This window comes from Xiphophorus maculatus, chromosome 7, assembly GCF_002775205.1.
Source record: "Xiphophorus maculatus strain JP 163 A chromosome 7, X_maculatus-5.0-male, whole genome shotgun sequence".
Classification (NCBI taxonomy): Eukaryota; Metazoa; Chordata; class Actinopteri; order Cyprinodontiformes; family Poeciliidae; genus Xiphophorus; species Xiphophorus maculatus.
In genome coordinates, this window is record NC_036449.1 from 25,283,839 (window position 1) to 25,302,189 (window position 18,351).

Genomic DNA, 18,351 nt, shown 5'->3' on the forward strand with positions numbered 1-18,351 from the left:
TAAGTTCATATTTTTTAGCAAGTTACAGCACTGGGATATGTTTCTAGTACAAAATACCAACACTATTTTATCAGCATTTTACTAATTTATTTAGCTTCAATGTTATTTGAATACTTACTGTCCCATAGGCACCCTTCCCCAGTACTTCACCCTTAGCCCATGTTATGGTGTCATTTGGAACCAACCCTGATCCATGGTAAGTGTTACTGTCATTTTGAGCAACCTGCAATGAAATGCATAGAGACATAATTATCTAATTAAAGTATTTCAAACACACAGGTGCAGACATCAGAATTTGCTGGATTTTAGCTTTACATCAATTTTTGTCCTTCGATCTTCAGCTTTGGATTGACAGATGTCTGTCATAAATGCTAGAAAGTAAAGGAAGGAACAGTCATGGAAAAATAGGACACCCTCTTATAGATATGTTTGTCGAAGACATGTCTTCTTCAATTCAAAGTTTATTACACACCATTTATGTTTTTAGTCCTTTATGTTAACTATAATGATTTTAACACTTGCAGCTAATGAAAACAAGACATTTAAGATTAGAATATTACATCAGACTTAAAAATAATATTTTTTTTACATATCAAGGTAAGCTTAATGAAATGTATGTTTACTACCTGCTTTCAAGGTTGTTATTTTCTAAAGGTACTCTAAGTCTGATCAATATGACTCATCAGAATGCATACTTTAATTTCATGAATATGACTGTATGTTAGGTTAACTGGTTTCTCAATTGCCCTTAGGTGTGTGTAGGGTTCTTATGGTTGTTTGCTTCTGTAATGGACTGCTGACTGGTCCAGGTTGCATCTTTCCTATTGACCACTTGAGTTGGGAACTGTCATCCCAATCTCCGCAATGACTAAAAACATAGAAACTTGATTTAGTCACTTTTAGGCTCAAAATATTACCTCCGGAGGTGCTTTTTTTCCTGATACATGCTCTTCTTCACCATGGAACTCCTTTTTTCCATGTTCTGAGTTTTCAAGAGCTGCAGAAACATCCCTCTCATCCAAAGAGATCAGCTCCTCTGCCAGACATTGCAGTAGATCATCTGTCAGCGGACCCTCCCCCACCTCATCCAGAAACTTCCTGTAAACTGGTGACATCAGGGTGTGGCAGGTACCGTCTGAAGATGTCCAAGTGTCGATGTGTGCCTGCAGAGGGTCTAGTGACTGAGCCAACTGTGGATCTTTTTTAGCTGAGTTTCTTGTTGATTTACTTGAAGTTTTGTGATTTCTAGAGTCAACACCATAAAGGGAAGTTATGGGTTCTGTCAGAGTTTTCTCTTGTGGTTGTAATGTTTCAGATCCATTTTTAGAAAGAGCTTCCACTATGGTTGATAAAATGTGATCTTCAAATTCATCCTTAGAAGACTTATGACTAAACTCAACATCCTTCTCATCATCAGTTTCATCTTTGAGTTTAGGGCTTTTGTCTGTTCTGCAGCTATTAGTGGTAGACTGTGTTTTGATTTGCGATGACATTGGTTTTGATTTGCTTTTAGTCAAAGTAGCTGTGCTCTCCACTGAGTTTCTCTTTGGCTTATTCTGTACTGGTTTGTGTTTGACTTTGTGGCTTTGTTTTGTCTTTCTTGTTGGCATGACCTGTAGTTGTCTCTCTTTAGGTTTCTCACATGATTTGGAGACCCGATGATTTTCAAATAATGGCCCAGCAAACATCTCATACATGGCTGGTCCTTCGCTGCCACTCTGTATCTGCTGAAACATGTCTCTGTAAGTGATGAGGTCCACAGCAGATTTAGATCTTGGGGATTTTCCACCTGAGCCTGGTTTCTTCAACTGCTGGGCACTTTTTAGCTCCCTCATTGATATCAGCTGATGTATTTTGTTGCTGTGTGGTTCATAAATGTTACGTGGGGTTAGAGTACCCACACTGAGGAGAGCCGTATTTCCAGATTTAATTTTCTTGCTTTTGTCTTTGTCCATTGTGGGAATGGCAGAGTACTTTATGTTAATTTTGGAGTGGTTACCACTGATGACTCTTGTATCTTTGTTGAGAGAATGAACAGTTGAATTTTTTGCCTTCAAATGAAAGTTCATCCTAGTTTTACTCTCTTTATTCCGGGCTTTAAACATCTTCTCGTATTTCTTGGGATCCACAGGAAAGAAGCCGGTTTTCTCCACAGCAGTAACTGCACTGCAATCTCTTACGTCTTCTGCCGTGTTTTCTTGATTTCTAGCTGATGCTGTGCTTTCTGGATCCATCTGTTCATTTTCAGAATCTTCTTCAAAACAACCAGTAGCATCATCTTCAAGACCCTTTGCGTCATTTTTAGTTTTGTTGCTTGTTCCAGTCTTTGACTCAGTTGTGTGGCTCGTATTTTGCTTGACATCACTAAACACATATGCGTCTGACTTTTTATTACTCTCAAAGTGGTTACATTCTTTTACACACTCACTCTTATCGGCCTCTTTTGGATGGTGTGAATCAGTTTTTTCTACTGTTGGATGATTAGTACAATTGACATAGTCTCTTTCTCTGTCATGTATTGATCTGTTGACCAGTGAGCACAGTTTTGCTTTAACATGTTGCGTTGTTTCTCCAAAAAAATCTGCCTCTGATGTAATTCTGTCATTTAAATCCTGCAACGTTCTATCTTTTACAAACTTCAGATTTCTGTCCTTAGTAGATGTTTCTTGGATTTGTCCAGAATCATCCTCATTTTCCAAGTTGATGGAACTCTGGCTGCTGCTACTGGATCCACTTTCCTCACTACCATCATTTGAAGGACCACTGCATGAGCTGCCCCAGGACTGCCTCTCTTTTCTCAGTTCAGCTCTGCTGGAAAGTGGGCTCCGGCTAATGGGCTTTAGAGGAACATGGGGTTTCAGTGGTGGCAGAGCCTTGCTATGTCTTCCGCGACCCTCAATGGGCACCAGAAGCTTGGGTGTGTGGAAGTGGAAGGCTGGCAAAGGACCCTGGAAATACAAATAGAAGTTCAGTGGTGTAGGCAAGCTGTATAAACATAAAACACATTTTCATGCATGACTTATATGGCTAGAGAGTGTTGAATAATCCAAAAAAATTGAAAATTCTGAGAATGTCTAAATGGAGGGAAATTCCACCAAAGCAAAATCTAGTGAAAATGGGAACACATACATATACACTCAATGGCCACTTTATTAAATCCACCTGATTAATTTCATGTTAATAAAATTTGTAAAAAGCATAATCAGATGCCAGCTGCTCAATGCATTTAGCCAACTAGACAACTTGCCTTGGGTTGGGGTCTAAAGAGGATTTACGTTACTTTAAATCTCGCATAATTTGTTAACATCAAATGAACGTGAGTGTTTTTAAAAACCGCTGATCACTGGAATTTGCATGCACAACCATCTTTCAGGTGTACCAAGAATGATTTGAAAAAGAGAAAATATCTGTAGAGAAGCTGTTGTATGAACAGAAATGCAATACTAGAATTAGTGGTCAAATGAGATTGGTTCAAGATGATAGAAAGGCAACAATCACTCAAAAATTCAATTTATTTACTGCTAAAAAAATTATTTTTGTTAAATAGTTTTAAGTCATTAAAACTCACCCTTTGATCATTTAAAGTACTTTGAGAGCTCAGTCCTGTAAACATGAAAATATTACAGTGTTAACAACATCCAAATATTTGCATTTTGCACACATCAGCTCTGTTCTTACTTACTGGTCTGAATATGCGCTCTGGCCTGCATCATGGTGTTGGGGCACAGAAGTGGCTCCATGATACTTGGGGCCGATTGGCTGAGTTGGCTGGACACTGGCACACAAAGCAGACCATGGGAAGGTGGAGAAACTTCAACCACACTTCTTGTCCTCTGCCTGTCAGAGAAAAAAAACAGAAATATTTGATTTTGAATGTTTATTACGTTTGTGTGTCATAAGATTCTGTATAATTAGTTTTCATTTATAAACTCAGCATATGGACATTCTGCAGTCAAACAATCCAATTATTCATGCTTATTTAGTTAATTTTGTCTCAGAGTAAATGCTGTGGTATTACCTTTTTGTATTATTTTAGTTATGGCCACATGCAGAACAACAAACATACGTCTTACTTTCTGTTCTTAACGTGCGAGTGTGTTTGTACCTTTGTCTGGGGGGTACAGGCTGACAAGCGGTTCTGGTACTCAGAAACCCAGATGACAGTAGAGCATCTGAATGGTCACTATGTCTATGAATGTTGGACAAGCTAGGTAGACACAAACCTCTGCAAATAAAATAAGAAAAGGAAGTTAGAAGACAGTTACGTGGTTTAGATATGGGGTCCGAGTTTAAATACTGATGATGTGTCTGTAGACAGAAATGATCTGCAATCATACTAAGGTTCTTGTAGCTTTTGTAATTTGGTTTTCTCTGGTTTCCTGATGCTTTCACTAGTTTTGGTTGTTTTATTTTTCTTCCCTATTCTGTCAAATGACTTCAGATGTCTTATGATGTCATAGAGTCAGATAAATCAGACGGAAATGCCACTGAAAGTGAAATTCCTCACCAATCCACATATGGAAAATCCAAAAAGACTGCTGCACATTTTAAAGCCAGCTGTTTTACCAACCTGTTTATGTGCTCATATGATGATTTGTATCTCATTAAATTAGACAAACAGACAAATCATAATGTCCAAAATCTGGTTGTTGATATGTTCAGAATTTGGAACCAGAAAGTTGGAAGTCCATATGGTTCGTATTCATTATGGCTCTGAGACATTTTAAGCATAGTGAGGGACTGCAGGAATACATTTTATATGCATTTCTTTTCATTATATTCCTCGATTGTCATATCTCATTATCAGATTGTCCTCTTCTCTTAGTATCTGTTTGATTACTGAAACAAACTCTAATTAAATATAAAAAAAAGCCGCATTCATAAACCATATTAGTTGACGTGTTAAATCATGAAAATGATTGACTTTCATTTCCTTGTACCAAACCAAATGCTATTTCTGGCAGCTGATTCTATGAAATTAGAGCAGCTCAAAGAGTTTAATTCTCTTCTCAGAACTTGAACTTGATTCAAATGTGAGTGCTGCTCATAACAGACAATGAGCTGATTCACCGAAGTTCTCTGCCCCGGTCTGTGTGTACCCGACTTGTTTGGGCAGAACAGATTGTCCTCTGGACACAGTGACAGGTGCCCGCACACAGGCCTGCAAACGTAACCAGATAGGCCTCTTTTCTAGCGCTGGTGTCAAAGTAAGAGGCACATGCTAACCAACCCAGGAGGCAGTGTACAGTATAAGAGATTGTTTGTTAAGTAAGGAGTTTTAACTGTACACACAGAAACTATTTGGGTGTTACATATGAACAGACAGCACTTTTCTTCATCACTAATACACATTGTAGATTTATTAGTATAAAAATATGTTTGTGAGAGAAAGATAGTGAATTTTTCATGCCCACCTGCTGCCCCTCCTTGCGTCCTGATTGGCTCGTCCGGGATTTTTCAGAGTTTCCATGGCGATTTGGGAACAGGTGGGAATCCCCTTATCTGCGGCAGAAATACAAACATTCACTCATCAATCTTACTTAATGTCTATGCTCTCATTTCCAACAGTAAAGCAAAAATGAATAAACTTATGTAATGTATATATAATTACAACATTAAAATGTTATATCCCAGGAGGAAAGAAACAATAAAAACAGAAGAAATGTTGTGATTAATGACAGTGATGTTAAAAAGATTTGAAGATTGTAGGTTCTTTAAAATTAAACCACATTTTTGCTAATTCAAAGCAACAAATTCAACTTGCCCTGTTTGTTTTCAATTAAATATTCCTTAAAAGAAACTCATACACATTACACACTACTGCTCACTATAAAACGATAGCTTGCTGTACCTGTGTTTAAGCTCGTTGATCCCCTCTGCTCAAATGTCCAGATATTACACTTACACTTTCGCTCATTTCACATAATCTTTTGTCTAAATCACTGAAATTGTTTTCTGAAAGTCTTCGGGTTTGCTCTGGAGCCGAAGCCTGCCTGTCGAGGATGCATAGGTGAAAGATGTTCAGGCAGGTTTCTCAGAGGAGAGCTTTGTATTGTGTGGAAGACCCCTCCCATCCTGGACAGCCTCTCTCTCCTTCGTCTCCCTAAGATCCCCTCCCCTTTGTGAAGGTGATCTGATCTCGTGGCCCATTTGGGATGCTGACCATTATGCTTCTCTTTCAGTGTACTGTACTAAGGCTATTTCTAAAACAGACGTACTCTGCAGAGCTTTACAAAAATATTTCAGCCTTTCTTTAATTTTTGCCAGTGAGGAAGGTTATTTTGTGTCTGTGTTGATTTAGCCAAATGTTTTTGGAGAATTTTTCGGTGGTGACTACCTATTTTCAGTTTCTGGCAGAGACCTCTAGATTTTGGCTACAGTTCTGGTATTTCAAAGACCGCTGGGTGCCATGGACTCTAACAAGTTTCACAGTCAGGGTCTTTGGAAGAGAAACAGCATCACAGCTCTTCGCTATACTTAGACTCGAGGAGTTTTTCCTCAAACTCACTCTTAGGCTCATCTGACTAAACCAGACCTATCCCTGTAGAGTTTCACAAACTGCACATTTATGTTTCCTAAATAAACAGCTGATATGTTAATAACACCTAACGTTTATCATGGAGACTTGATGGCTCTAAAATGTCAGTCTTTGGTGCTGTCTTAGTCACCCATTTATTCTCTGGGATCAAATATGTAGAAAAAAATCTCTTTAGTTTGACCTTAGTGTCACTGAAGAAGCCCGTACCTTGGCTGAACTCCTTCTTGTCAGATTGAGGGAGACTCCCTGAAGTCTGCAGAGATGCCTGGAAAGATCAAAGGTGTTCTTGTCATCAACCTTTTTTAATGTGAGAACGACGATTCGTTTTTTGGTGACACATAGCATTTCGTTTAATCTTGGCCTCATATGACTAGACGACTTTCTCCCACATGTTTACTGTGTCCCCAATATGGCCTGTTGTCACTATCTTTTAACGATGGCGCTGTTTTACATAACGACCAGGTATGTACGGTGTTACACTAAGCTATTTCTGTCATTTCAACAGGTTTTTCCACCTGAGCACAAGCAACAACTCCTCCAAAGTTACCGTAGATTGCTCTCTGATTAATGCTCTCCTTGTCCAACCTGCCACTTTAAGATATATTTATATATAGATATACAAATTGTGCACATGTGGAATTTATATACTGATTAAATGAAGGCAATTATTTGCACTGAGTTTTACTAGGGGTATTAAAGTAAAGGGAGCTGAACTCAAATGCACAAAACACATTTCAGATTTTTCCTTGTTAATGAAAATTGAAGTGCATTTGTTATTTAATTTCAACTTCCCCACGATTCACCACTTTAGGAATGCTTTGTTAATCTATCATCTAAAATCATAATAAAATAAACTAACATTTGTGATTGTAAAATGACTTGATATGCAGAAGTTCAAGGGTCTGTAAACAATGTTTTTTTTCAGTCTACACAGTTTACATCCTTTAGTTTTATTTGTATTATTTTATTAAAGTAAAAACATGATTAACTAACTACAGCTGCATTAGGTTCTAAAACCATTTTAGTATATATTATTCTAAATGTTTTGGTGACATATTACAGGTACGATACCCAGAGTGTGTCTGGGACTTATATAAACCGCATCGTGTCTCCATTGACCAGCTGCTTCGTCCTTCTGCTAACCAGCTGCTGGCTCGTCTCCTTCCTATATGAAGCATGGCGGCTACACAGGAAACCCAAAGCGGTGTGTGTTATTGCTCACTCCCGTTCTACCGCTGTGTTTGTTAATTAGTGTAACCTGAGAGCTTCAGCCACACCCAAGCCATTAGTGAGCTTTACGCACAATTGTACAACCTTTTTACACAAAACTATGTTTGCTCCACTGTGGTTTTCTGCAGATCTGAATGCAACAGCAGTTTTAGATAAAACCCTATATCAAACTTAAGCATTTATGTTTCCTTGAGTTTATGCTTAAAGTGACTTTCAAAGATCTCTAAGCTCTGTGAGCTCCAGTCACTTTGTAAGAACACATTTTTGTTTTTCTTACCCGTGTATGGCTGTGAGAATGGTCGCTGTGTTGATGTCTTCTTGCTTTATGATGATGTAAAAGGATCTCAGCATCCTGCTCTGTGTCTGAATCTCCAAAGTCCAAATCCTGGAACAAGTATTTCTCAAGTTCCGACAAGGAGTTAAGATCAGCCTCTGCAAAAAATTGACAAGGTATTAAAATAGGAGAAGACACTGTATGTCCTGAGTAGTCTCTTCCTTGAAATCAATGGAAGTTGGCAGGTAAAACAAAGGATGTCAATTCTGATCTTTGTGTTTTTTCATTTTATAAATGATCTCCAAATAATTTGTTATATTGTTCACAAATTTTAAAAAAAAACATATTTATCTTCACAGATCATATGACTTGTTGAAATCAGAATTTAAGGAGCATTAACATACATTTTTGTGGTTTTCAGCCAATTGTGGCATGACCAGGATTAGAGCCTGTTCCTCCAGGTCAAAGGTTGTCTGGATTACTTGACTGGAAAGTCCTATTTCTAACATCTATTCTTGTCTATTGGTGGCTATTGTACAACACACTATAATTTTGAGCTATTATGGTTCCTTCCACAAATGTAAATGGTTTGTAAGCATTGAAATTTGATTTTAATGTATTAGTGCGTGAATCAGTGTGTTAGTGTGTACCTGTGTGACCCAGAGCCTCGATCAGAACCGGAACAATGTCTTCCATCAGACGGCTGCTGAGATTAGCAGCGTAGTGGAGGGCAGAGCAGCCGTTGTGGTCTCGAACTCGCAAATCACTAAAGAAAAATGTTAACAACTCTAAGCAGCAGCATGGTCGCTCAAGAAAATAAATATACAAATTAGATTAGCTCGTCATGTTTCTATTTAAAAGTGGTCTGGATCAATAGTTATTCAGACTCTTTGGAGGTGTTTCAAAGCATTTTCTTTTTTTCAGGAAGTGTAGCCTGTCTAGCCATGTTTTTCCTTACGCTGACAACTTCAGAAGCTCCTTGACCACCTCCACAGGGTTGTGTTCCCATGGTAACCATGCTGCCATGTCCTGAAACAGGTCGACGTCTCTGACGGCTAGGATCACTGCTGTTGCGCCGTCACTATTGGGAAAGTTCACATCCACACTGTCTGTCTGAGACTGAGAAACACACACAAACCCAGAATCATTATTAATCCCTCAGCTTGTTACACACAAAGCTACAGACATTTAATGAAAGTTGAGCAGAGAATCCAGAAATTTTACTCAAATAAGAGCAGCAATACTTCATTATAAAATTACTCAAGTAAAAGTAAAAAGTAAAGATACTCCTAAAAGTACATTTAACTCTGGTCTGGAATAAATCTGATCAAAATCGGACTAATTTGCTATTGCTCTAAATTCTGATAGGAAATAGTTATTGCTATCTCTGCTGAGCAGTTCACCTTGACCTTTAGATTATAGACTCACCAGCAGCTGCCTCACAGAGCCCAGGTGTCCCTGCCAGGCGGCCTGCAGCAGCTGCTCCTGTGCGGACAGATGGGGCCTCGTCATCCACCTCACCATTTTCTCCTGGAGCTCAGGTGGGCTGATGTGCAGCGCGGTCTGTTGTCTGTGGTTACACACCGTCAGGTCAGCATCGGCCCTCAGCAGCCCCTGCACCACCTGTTGAGCTCACCGATCAAACCGGTCAATTAGTTGAATTAACATGATAAAGTATAGTTGACTAGAAAAAGCCTGGTGTGAAAATCTGTAATGATAGTCTGGCTATTACTTAAACGGTGCCAAATGTTTGTGCTACATCTGAGCAGCAACAATTTTAAGTTGTGCTGCTATAATTTTAACAATATTAATAAATTCCAGAGGTCATGAAAGGTCAATCAGTCCTCCCCTGACCTCCAACATTTACAAAATGAAACAAATGTAGTGTCAATAATCCTGTGATACAAAAATCTTAAAAATCATAACAGGGCAAACAAAATGTTTGTTGCACAAACATAGCACGATTAATTTATATCAACCTTTCTGGTAACCTCTGGAAACATTTTTTCTGTAAAATCTTAAAATTTATTACGGCACAAACTAAATATTTTGCTGCACAAACGTAACACAGTTATTTGACACCCTATATCCTATGATTTTGACTTTTGCTCTTTAAGACTGACTGCTTTGGTTAGATCTATATGAACAAGACTTGAAGGGAAAACGTTTTGTGTTTTTTCAATATTTTATCAAAGTTGCTCTCAAATATTCCAGTGAACTGTTTAATCTCGGTTTTATAAGGATGAGGATACAAATCCTCATCCTTCGTAATGAGGATTTACATCTACGTTGTTAGTAACTAATCTCTCAGAGGAAACCTTCTCATGTTACCAGGAAGTCATTTTCAACATGACTCCCAAAGGGTGGGTGGAGCTTATAGAGCAACATTTAGATCATGTGACGCACCTACATGCTCGTAAACAGGTGTTGTTGTTGAGAGGAAAATTACTGTCACATGACCACACTGTTTTCTCCATTAATCTTTTTAATAATCCAAAACTTTTTAAATTACATATATGAGCACATTTATCTGTAACTCACCTCTGACTTGTTGCTTTGACAAGCAGTGAAGAGGTCAACCAGTCTCCGTTCTTCTTCTTCATCATCAGAGACCTCCAGCACATCCAGGATCTCCATCTGTGGTCTTAAAACCACCGGATCATTTTCTCCTTCCAGCTCTCCTAAATGCATCACATCATCATCATCGTCATCATCTTCCACATCATCAGTGTCTCTCCTCTTCTTCGCCTCCATTGCCCTCATAGTCAAAAGTCAGATGAGAAGAGCCACCTCTGAGCTGTGGAACAGGTAAGAATGTTTTTCTTAACTCGGTGTTTGGCAGTCAGTATGTCCGTGTGATGTCAGTCTCTAATGACCCTCTGGCGTCCACTGGGACCATACAGAAGGCGTGACTGGAAATATTTCCCTCATTACGACCGTTGTAGAGTCACCATAAACACGTCATTGTCTATAATTGAGCTTATTTACAAATGACAGTTTATATGTGTGAATGGAGGAATTCTCACATGAAAGTCTCTGTTAATGGAATAAATATCAGTAAATCAATATATAATAAAGTCTGTATTATCCAGTGTTGGGTAAAATGTGTAAGGATATTATAGGTTTATTTCCCTGCAGGGTTGGTCATTTATAAAACATTTGTTAATGAGATCTGCCTGTGTCCTTAGTTGTGCGTCCTTAGTGACTAAATCTCTTCCGGTTTAATGTTTATTAAAAACTAAGAGCAGAACTCACAGAATTGCCGAATTACACAATAAAGCAATAGTTTTTGTTAATAAATTAGCAGTAAAGTAGCTTCTGGATTTTAAAACAGTATCTATTACTCCTCAGAATTGATTGTCAGCAGCTTGAAATGATGACCAACAGTGAAACATTTTAATAAAGTGTTTTACTTACACTTGTCTCTGTTGCTTCAATCAGTAACTAATCCGGTTGTGTGTCTCCTCTGAGCTTCTGTAGGCATTTGTCAAACGAACCTTTGATCTATTTTCAGCAGACTTGTCCACGCAAGCAATTTCTATTTTCTTCTTTTTTGTCCTTCGTGCCTCCTGTCGTCCGTTTACACTTGGTTGCCTTGGAGACAGTTGGACAGACAGCCGTTAACAGAGGTGGTTTTTAATTACCCAGAGACTCTTTGTTACCCCACACATTAAGACACATTGTTTGCTTTCTATTTGTTCATGTCAAAGGCATACATTTAAAGGATCAAGCAATAATTTGCTTGATTCTTTGATAATTTGTTTGTTTTATTGCTTATTACAATGTAACTTAGTTCCTTTCAGGCAAAACAAGGTTTTGCTGATGTGATATTTGCAACTTTGTTAAATATGGTAATAGCATTCTTGAAAATAAAATAAATATTTTCTTTCGACAGACATTTTAAGCAGAGTCAGTTTTATTGATTTGAGAAATTTATTAGAATTTTGTTTATGAAAGGCCAAACAGGTGCATCTCATCAAATAATAATATCAGTGAAAAATGTATTTAGGTAATTCAAGTCAAAAAAGAAACTAATATTATGGATTTATTTATTTATATTATGGATTTACAGTACATCACAGTACAGTGATGTACTGTATTTCAAGCATGCATTTCTCCAAATTTTGAGTATTACAGCTTATCAAAACCACCAATTTTGTTTTCCAGAAAGTAAGAACTTCTCAATGAGTTACCAAATGCTCCACTAGCAACAGGGATATTATCAGGCCAAGTCTAAACAGGACCTGTACATATCTAGGATCAGGAAAATGGAGGCTAACGTCTCTGCAGACCCCACACATCCTGGACACACTTTTACCTTCAGGTAACAGAGTGCTGTTTGTAAAAACCAGCTTCTCCACAAACAGTTTCTTCCCCCCAGTCTGTCTCCCGGAACACAACAAATACCTTACAGTCAATCAGCAGCTACACAGAGGAACAAAATAAGCTTTTTTGCTCCTTTTTTTTAATCCTACATATAAAGAAAATGGCTGCAAATACATCTACATGTTGTTCCTTTATCCTTATTTTATTTCCCTTATGGTTTATATTTTTATACTTTTTGTCTGTACTCTGTGAACTCTTGAAAATCCTTTTTTTTTGTGCACACATTTTGGTGAATAAAGCTGATTTTGATTCTGACAAGCTGTCTGGACATGCAGATTTCAGTTTCCTGGAGGAATTGGCAGCTATCCATACAACCAAAACTACCAACATGTGCTTCAATAACCACTGTATTACCGTGCTTTATTGGCCTGAATGTAACCCCATACAGAGTCTAAACAGCTTTGATTACTTGGAGGATAAGAGACACAAAAGAAAACAATGGAGACAAGCTAAAGGCCAATATTAAAGAAAATTGTCAGAAGAAAAATCTGTGAACCTCACTGTCATTTAACCTCTTTCTACACACTTTTCCCCCTCCTGACTGGTCTGAGATCTGAAAAAGCAGAATTACTCACCTACTCAGCCAACTTAGGCTCAGTCATTGTTACTTGCTAGGTTTTTGTGCAGTTCTGATATTGTGGCACAACATAAAACCACACAAAGGTGTTTGGAAGAGAATAAAATACAAGACCTTGTAGATGTGTCACCGTTGAACTGATTCAGATGAAAGTGTCTTTTGACATTGGGCTCAAAACAAACCGTAGACAAAGGGAGACAGTTTTATACACTTTGAAAAGGCAGTACAAAGGCATGTCCTTTCAGCTGAGGTTAAAATGTCTTAAATGTGTTTTAAATTCTGCGCTTACAACAATAGAACAGATAGTCTTTTTATATGTAAAAAAAAGACTTCATACTTCTGTTTATTAAAGCTCCAAAAAACAGAGTTAAGGAAGCTGACTGAGAAAAACAAAACTCTTCTATAAAGTGGAACAAATTCAAATATAAAAAGCAGGTAGATAATATTTGCTTCTGAGCAATTCTGATTCCATAGATTTTCAGTAGACTTGTTGGCAGAACATCTTTACTGAGGTATAATAATGAATTTACTATTATTGTTATTATACTCTATTTGCATTATTATTTGTGACATTAAACGTACATTGACTAAATGAGCCATGCAATATAATGTCTAGTACTGTTTATATAAAAAATAAAAATAAAGCATATGCAGTGGAGTTTGCTCCACATGAGCACAAGATGGCAGTGTTTAACTACCATAATCATTTCAGTCCTGAAGGAAAGCGGAACAAAACGCTGGATCGACACCAGATTTTTCTCCGTGCATCACAAATTAAAATATTACAAAAATATATACTTTTTGCTGTAATTCAATAAAAAAAAAAAATCAAACTCATGCATTATGTAAACTCACTGCACACGTAGTGATTAATTTGATGTACTAATTTTAATGATGAAACATTAGAAATAATGAAAATGTTAAATTCAGTTTCTCAAAAAAGGGTAATATCACCAAATGATTTTTCTTAGATGGTTTAGCCATGTAATGATCTACACAATCATGAAAAAAACTAATGACCTGACATGTTTAAAAGCTGAAGTGTGAGTGATTACAGGCCTTTGAACATGAAAAGGATTAGGAACACAATAAAAAAAATCTTTAAAAGGCTTGGCTCAAAAAGAAAGAAGTCAACACACTATAGTAGTCTAGTCAAAGTATTCAAGTGAGTTTCAGTGAATTAGAATATCAATAAAACACTCATTTATTTCTGTTGCTCAAATCAAAAAGTGAAATTCATACATTGATTTATAACACTCAGACAGGTATTTTTTACCTTAGTGGAAAAACCTGAATTCAGTTTAACTGATAATTACAGTACCACCTGTATTTTCATATGAACATATGGGCGTACCAGTTTCTCTTTGGAGTTTCTGTCATGCCAGTGTACCTTATGATCATCTCAAGGCTCTTGATATTTCTGCAGCATCTGCATTTTTTTCCTACCACATTTTCTTCTTCCACTCATCTTTCCATAAACAGGCTTGGATAGAGCACTCTGTGAGCAACAAGCTCTTTTAGCAATGACATTTTGTGGTTTGTCCTCCTTGTAGGAGGTGTCAATTACCGACTGCTAAACAACAGTCATGCAAGTATTCTTCTTCATGATTGTGTATGCCACACGAAGGCCAAAATATATTTCTTTTCATTAAAAATACTATTTTCCTTGGCTTTATGGACCTTCTAAGAAGCTGAATTTTATTGGCTTTGAACCATAGTTAGCAGAATTAAAATAAATGGGCGCTTGTGTGTTTAAAGGAACAATCTGCTGGGTTTCATTTGAAACTTTTTAAATCACTTTGAATAATTATAATGGAGCATATGGTACAGTTTGATAACCAAGATTTTTGCAAAGTGCATTTGTTGTGAATTGTCGCTATATAAATAAAATTGAACTGAATTGAAAAATTGAATAGAAATTGCATGACATGCAAATTTTTCTTTTTGAACTGATTTAATTAAATAAATCAACTTTTTGGTTTAAAAATCTAAAGAAAGTTACCCCAAAGAGCTCCATGGCAAAGCGAGAAATTGACAAACTTTAACATAAGACTTTTTAAAACAACATTTTGAATTTTGGGAGATTTGTGAAATCAGGAATGACACTGATTTTTGTTTTGTTTTGCCAGTCGAGCTTTTTTCTGTTTTACAAGCTGAAACTTAGAAATTATGTGTCACTTTATGTCCTTAAGATTGCTTCATGCACTCCAACATTTGTATCAGATAACCAGTTCCAAGGTATTAGTATCAGTTCATTGCCTCCACCCTCCCTCGCTCTCCTTCCCGGCGCTCTCTAATTTGTCGGGTCAGGGCTGAGTCCCCGCCACTCACCCGGGTAGGTCTCTCTCTCGGCTCCGCCGGTGCCAGACTGACGCGTCCCGTTGCGCACAGCACTCTTCCAAACGCCGCATTGTTTCCACACAGTTCCCTTTCCGGATCTCACTCTAACCTCGGGGCTTATAGAGAGAAGAGAAAAGCTCCTAACTTGACGACTCGGTACGTTTTCTGTCGGGATGATACACGGTCGGTGACAGGAAGACTCGGGGGGAGTGGACGTGTAGCGCGGGAGGAACAAGGACAAGTCCGGGCTCTCCCCCGAGCAGTTTGCGCAAGGTGCTCCAGCGGTGGCGCGTGTTGCCGCATTTGATGGATTTCTTTACCAGCAGCTACTTTATGATGTTTGCGGTTCCCCTTTGTGCTTTTGTTGGATCCGCTCGCTGCCTCCTCTGAAACTTCACTCTCTTGATCGTTTCGGGAACGACAGGATGGAGTCGCACGCCGGTTCAGCGCTGCAGAAACATGTTCTGCTGTGGTTCATCATAGGTGAGTCTCACTCAGCTTACCTGCTTTAATAAATATAAAGATCCCACAGTTTGAAAGCTGGATAAATACAAAAACTGATTTAATTTTACTGATTAAAGACAGACTTGATGCTTTTCAACCCCAGAAACCTCACCTGCTCCATTTGGCCCCAAAAGTGAAAGTGCAAAAGTACCTTTTAAAGTTTTTTTTTCTTTTTTACATTTTGTTAAGTAACAATCACGAACTTCAGTGTAGTTAATTGCTGTAAAGTTTCACTGACTTTTAAACTTGAACCACGCCTAGAGCCAAAACCACAGCCGCTTTTACCACATGTATTTTGGACATTGGTCTGAAGTTTTAACTTTGGTCCCACCTGACTTTGATACTGGTGTTCTGTAAAATGTAGACTTTATATGAAGCTTATGATCTTCTTTCAACAATGACTTTCTTCTTGTCACTCTTCCATAAAGGCCAGATTTCTGGAGTGCATGAATAATAGTTGTCATGTCAGTGTCTTCTTATATTGATACTCCCATAGCCAATATGTCTAGGTATGTTTAGAGATGTGCCATACTCTTTCCATGTCCAGGCAGATGATGGATCGAGAAGTCATCTATAAAATGTTCAGAGCTGAAAATATTAGCTTTGTTACATAACACTGCTTTAACTTTGATCTTGATGATGCTGTATGTTCACTACATTTCTTTAACAAATCTCTTCACAAACAGCTGCAGCTGGATTTAGAGTACACACAGGTAGAGTTTGCGCACTGCTTAAGGGTCTATTCACATCCTTCCTGTTTAGTCTGCTTTAATCAAACTCTAGTTTGTTTGCCTTAAAGTGCAGCTCATTTGGGGAGGTATGAAAATGTAGATGAGCTTTGACACGGACCAAAGAAGTCTAAAAACCTAGGTTTGGTTGACATGAACTCTGGTGTGGTTTGAATGCTTATATGGAGACCGCTCCAAAAGCAGGAAGCTGACCATAACGCAGGACTTTTGGGTAAATCCTACCAAAACAAAATGCGTGTCTTGTGCTTGAAAAGGTTTGTGGTATTTTGCCAAAGACAAAAGAGAAATCATAATGCTAAAATCTGATGCTACTCCATTTCTGTTTAGATTTAGTGAAGAATCAAGTTGTGCTGATGTCTTCCTCAGAGGGTTTTCATGTTGTTTACTTAAGTAGTTCTTGGTGCAGCGCCACCACAGGCGAGGAGGTGAACAGGTTTTTTTAAAGGGTTTGGATTGTATAACACAGTAAAATGTGAAAGCAAACCACACCAGCTGAAAGTGTAACAAATGTCGCAGCTTTGGTCCCAATTGAACCGAGTTTACCAGACTATCGGGTGTGAAAACCCTTTAAGTGCCTCCTGAAGGCAGTTAGTTGCCCTGGATTTTATTTTTGGAGTATCAGATACAATTCAAAAACAAATACACACCACACATTTTAGATCTTTATTTTTTGTAGAGAGATTTTTAAAGATAACATTTTTTTTTTTCTGTCCACATCACAATTTTATGCTGCTTGCTTTTATTCTGAACAACTTTGAGGCAATAATGTGATTACAGTTAAAGGGAATAGCCTCTTTTACAACTTTTGCGAGAATAAAAATGTCTTTTAACTTTATTTGTTTTATAGCTTAAGATAAAGCTGATTTGTTCCAATAAATACCTAAGTTGTGGGTTGGTTACATGAAAAAATAAAAATTAACAGAGGATGAGTAGAGACTTCCAGTGCCCTGTTTACTGCCTAAACACAATAATCTGTTTAAACTGGACCGAAACAGGGCTGTTAGACTGTCAGTGAAATGTGTGAGAGACACTTGATTCTTTTCATTCTTTTCCCATATATTTATTTTTAAATATATTTTAATAAAAATACATAAGATACATGTGAGTAACCAGACACTCAACTACCAGATATACTGATTACAAGTCCAGTCTAAGCTTTTGTTTAAAATCACGTTGTGATATTTGGGTCCCAGTTAACGCAGTCCTGTTTTTTAATTTGTTTATAAATTAGTTTGACATGGATTTGCCGTTATTTTTGTTGTTTGGGGCTTTAATGAAATCAGTAGATCTTGTTGAGACGTTGGAATGACACACACAACCTGGAAATGCTCCTGAAAACAGAAGAAACTCTGGCAGCAGTGGGAAAATAAAGCAAGTTAGGTCAAATACACAAAAGTAGAAACCACGTGAAAACACAGAGAGACGCGTTTCCATTTCTTTCAATATAGATGGAGATATTTTTGGCATTGAAGATAGGCATTTCAGGCATTATTTTTGCTTCTTTCTTCCCTCAGACACTTTATATGCCACACGACTGCAAGAATGTCACACTTTTAGGTGTCAGAAATGTTCTATGTTATGCATTATAGATAGATTAGAACAGAAGATATGCAGCAATTATTTTGTTTAAAAGAGAATCAAATTTCTCCAGAGAAAGATGTCATGCTGAAGAAAACATTTGTTTCTGTAAGCCCAGTTAAGTCATTGCTCATCCACTTTGTACCTTCAAAGACTGAAGCTGCATTTCTGAATG

General features: G+C 37.7%; 1 protein-coding gene across 1 annotated transcript in view; it reads right to left on the bottom strand.

The window, feature by feature from the left end:
* map3k19 (mitogen-activated protein kinase kinase kinase 19) overlaps positions 1-15,771 on the bottom strand; it is a 20,239-nt gene extending 4,468 nt beyond the window's left edge. The window contains exons 1-14 of the mRNA XM_023337533.1: positions 15,337-15,771; positions 11,460-11,636; positions 10,584-10,839; positions 9,471-9,665; positions 9,001-9,161; positions 8,693-8,808; positions 8,046-8,200; positions 6,746-6,803; positions 5,415-5,502; positions 4,106-4,225; positions 3,683-3,837; positions 3,569-3,603; positions 918-2,948; positions 119-223 (exon numbers count right to left, since the gene is read on the bottom strand). Of these exons, the coding sequence (XP_023193301.1) occupies positions 119-223; positions 918-2,948; positions 3,569-3,603; positions 3,683-3,837; positions 4,106-4,225; positions 5,415-5,502; positions 6,746-6,803; positions 8,046-8,200; positions 8,693-8,808; positions 9,001-9,161; positions 9,471-9,665; positions 10,584-10,805 (3,441 nt within the window). The 5' untranslated portion in view covers positions 10,806-10,839; positions 11,460-11,636; positions 15,337-15,771. The remainder of the gene's footprint in view (positions 1-118; positions 224-917; positions 2,949-3,568; positions 3,604-3,682; positions 3,838-4,105; positions 4,226-5,414; positions 5,503-6,745; positions 6,804-8,045; positions 8,201-8,692; positions 8,809-9,000; positions 9,162-9,470; positions 9,666-10,583; positions 10,840-11,459; positions 11,637-15,336) is intronic.
* Between the last annotated feature and the right edge of the window lie 2,580 nt (positions 15,772-18,351).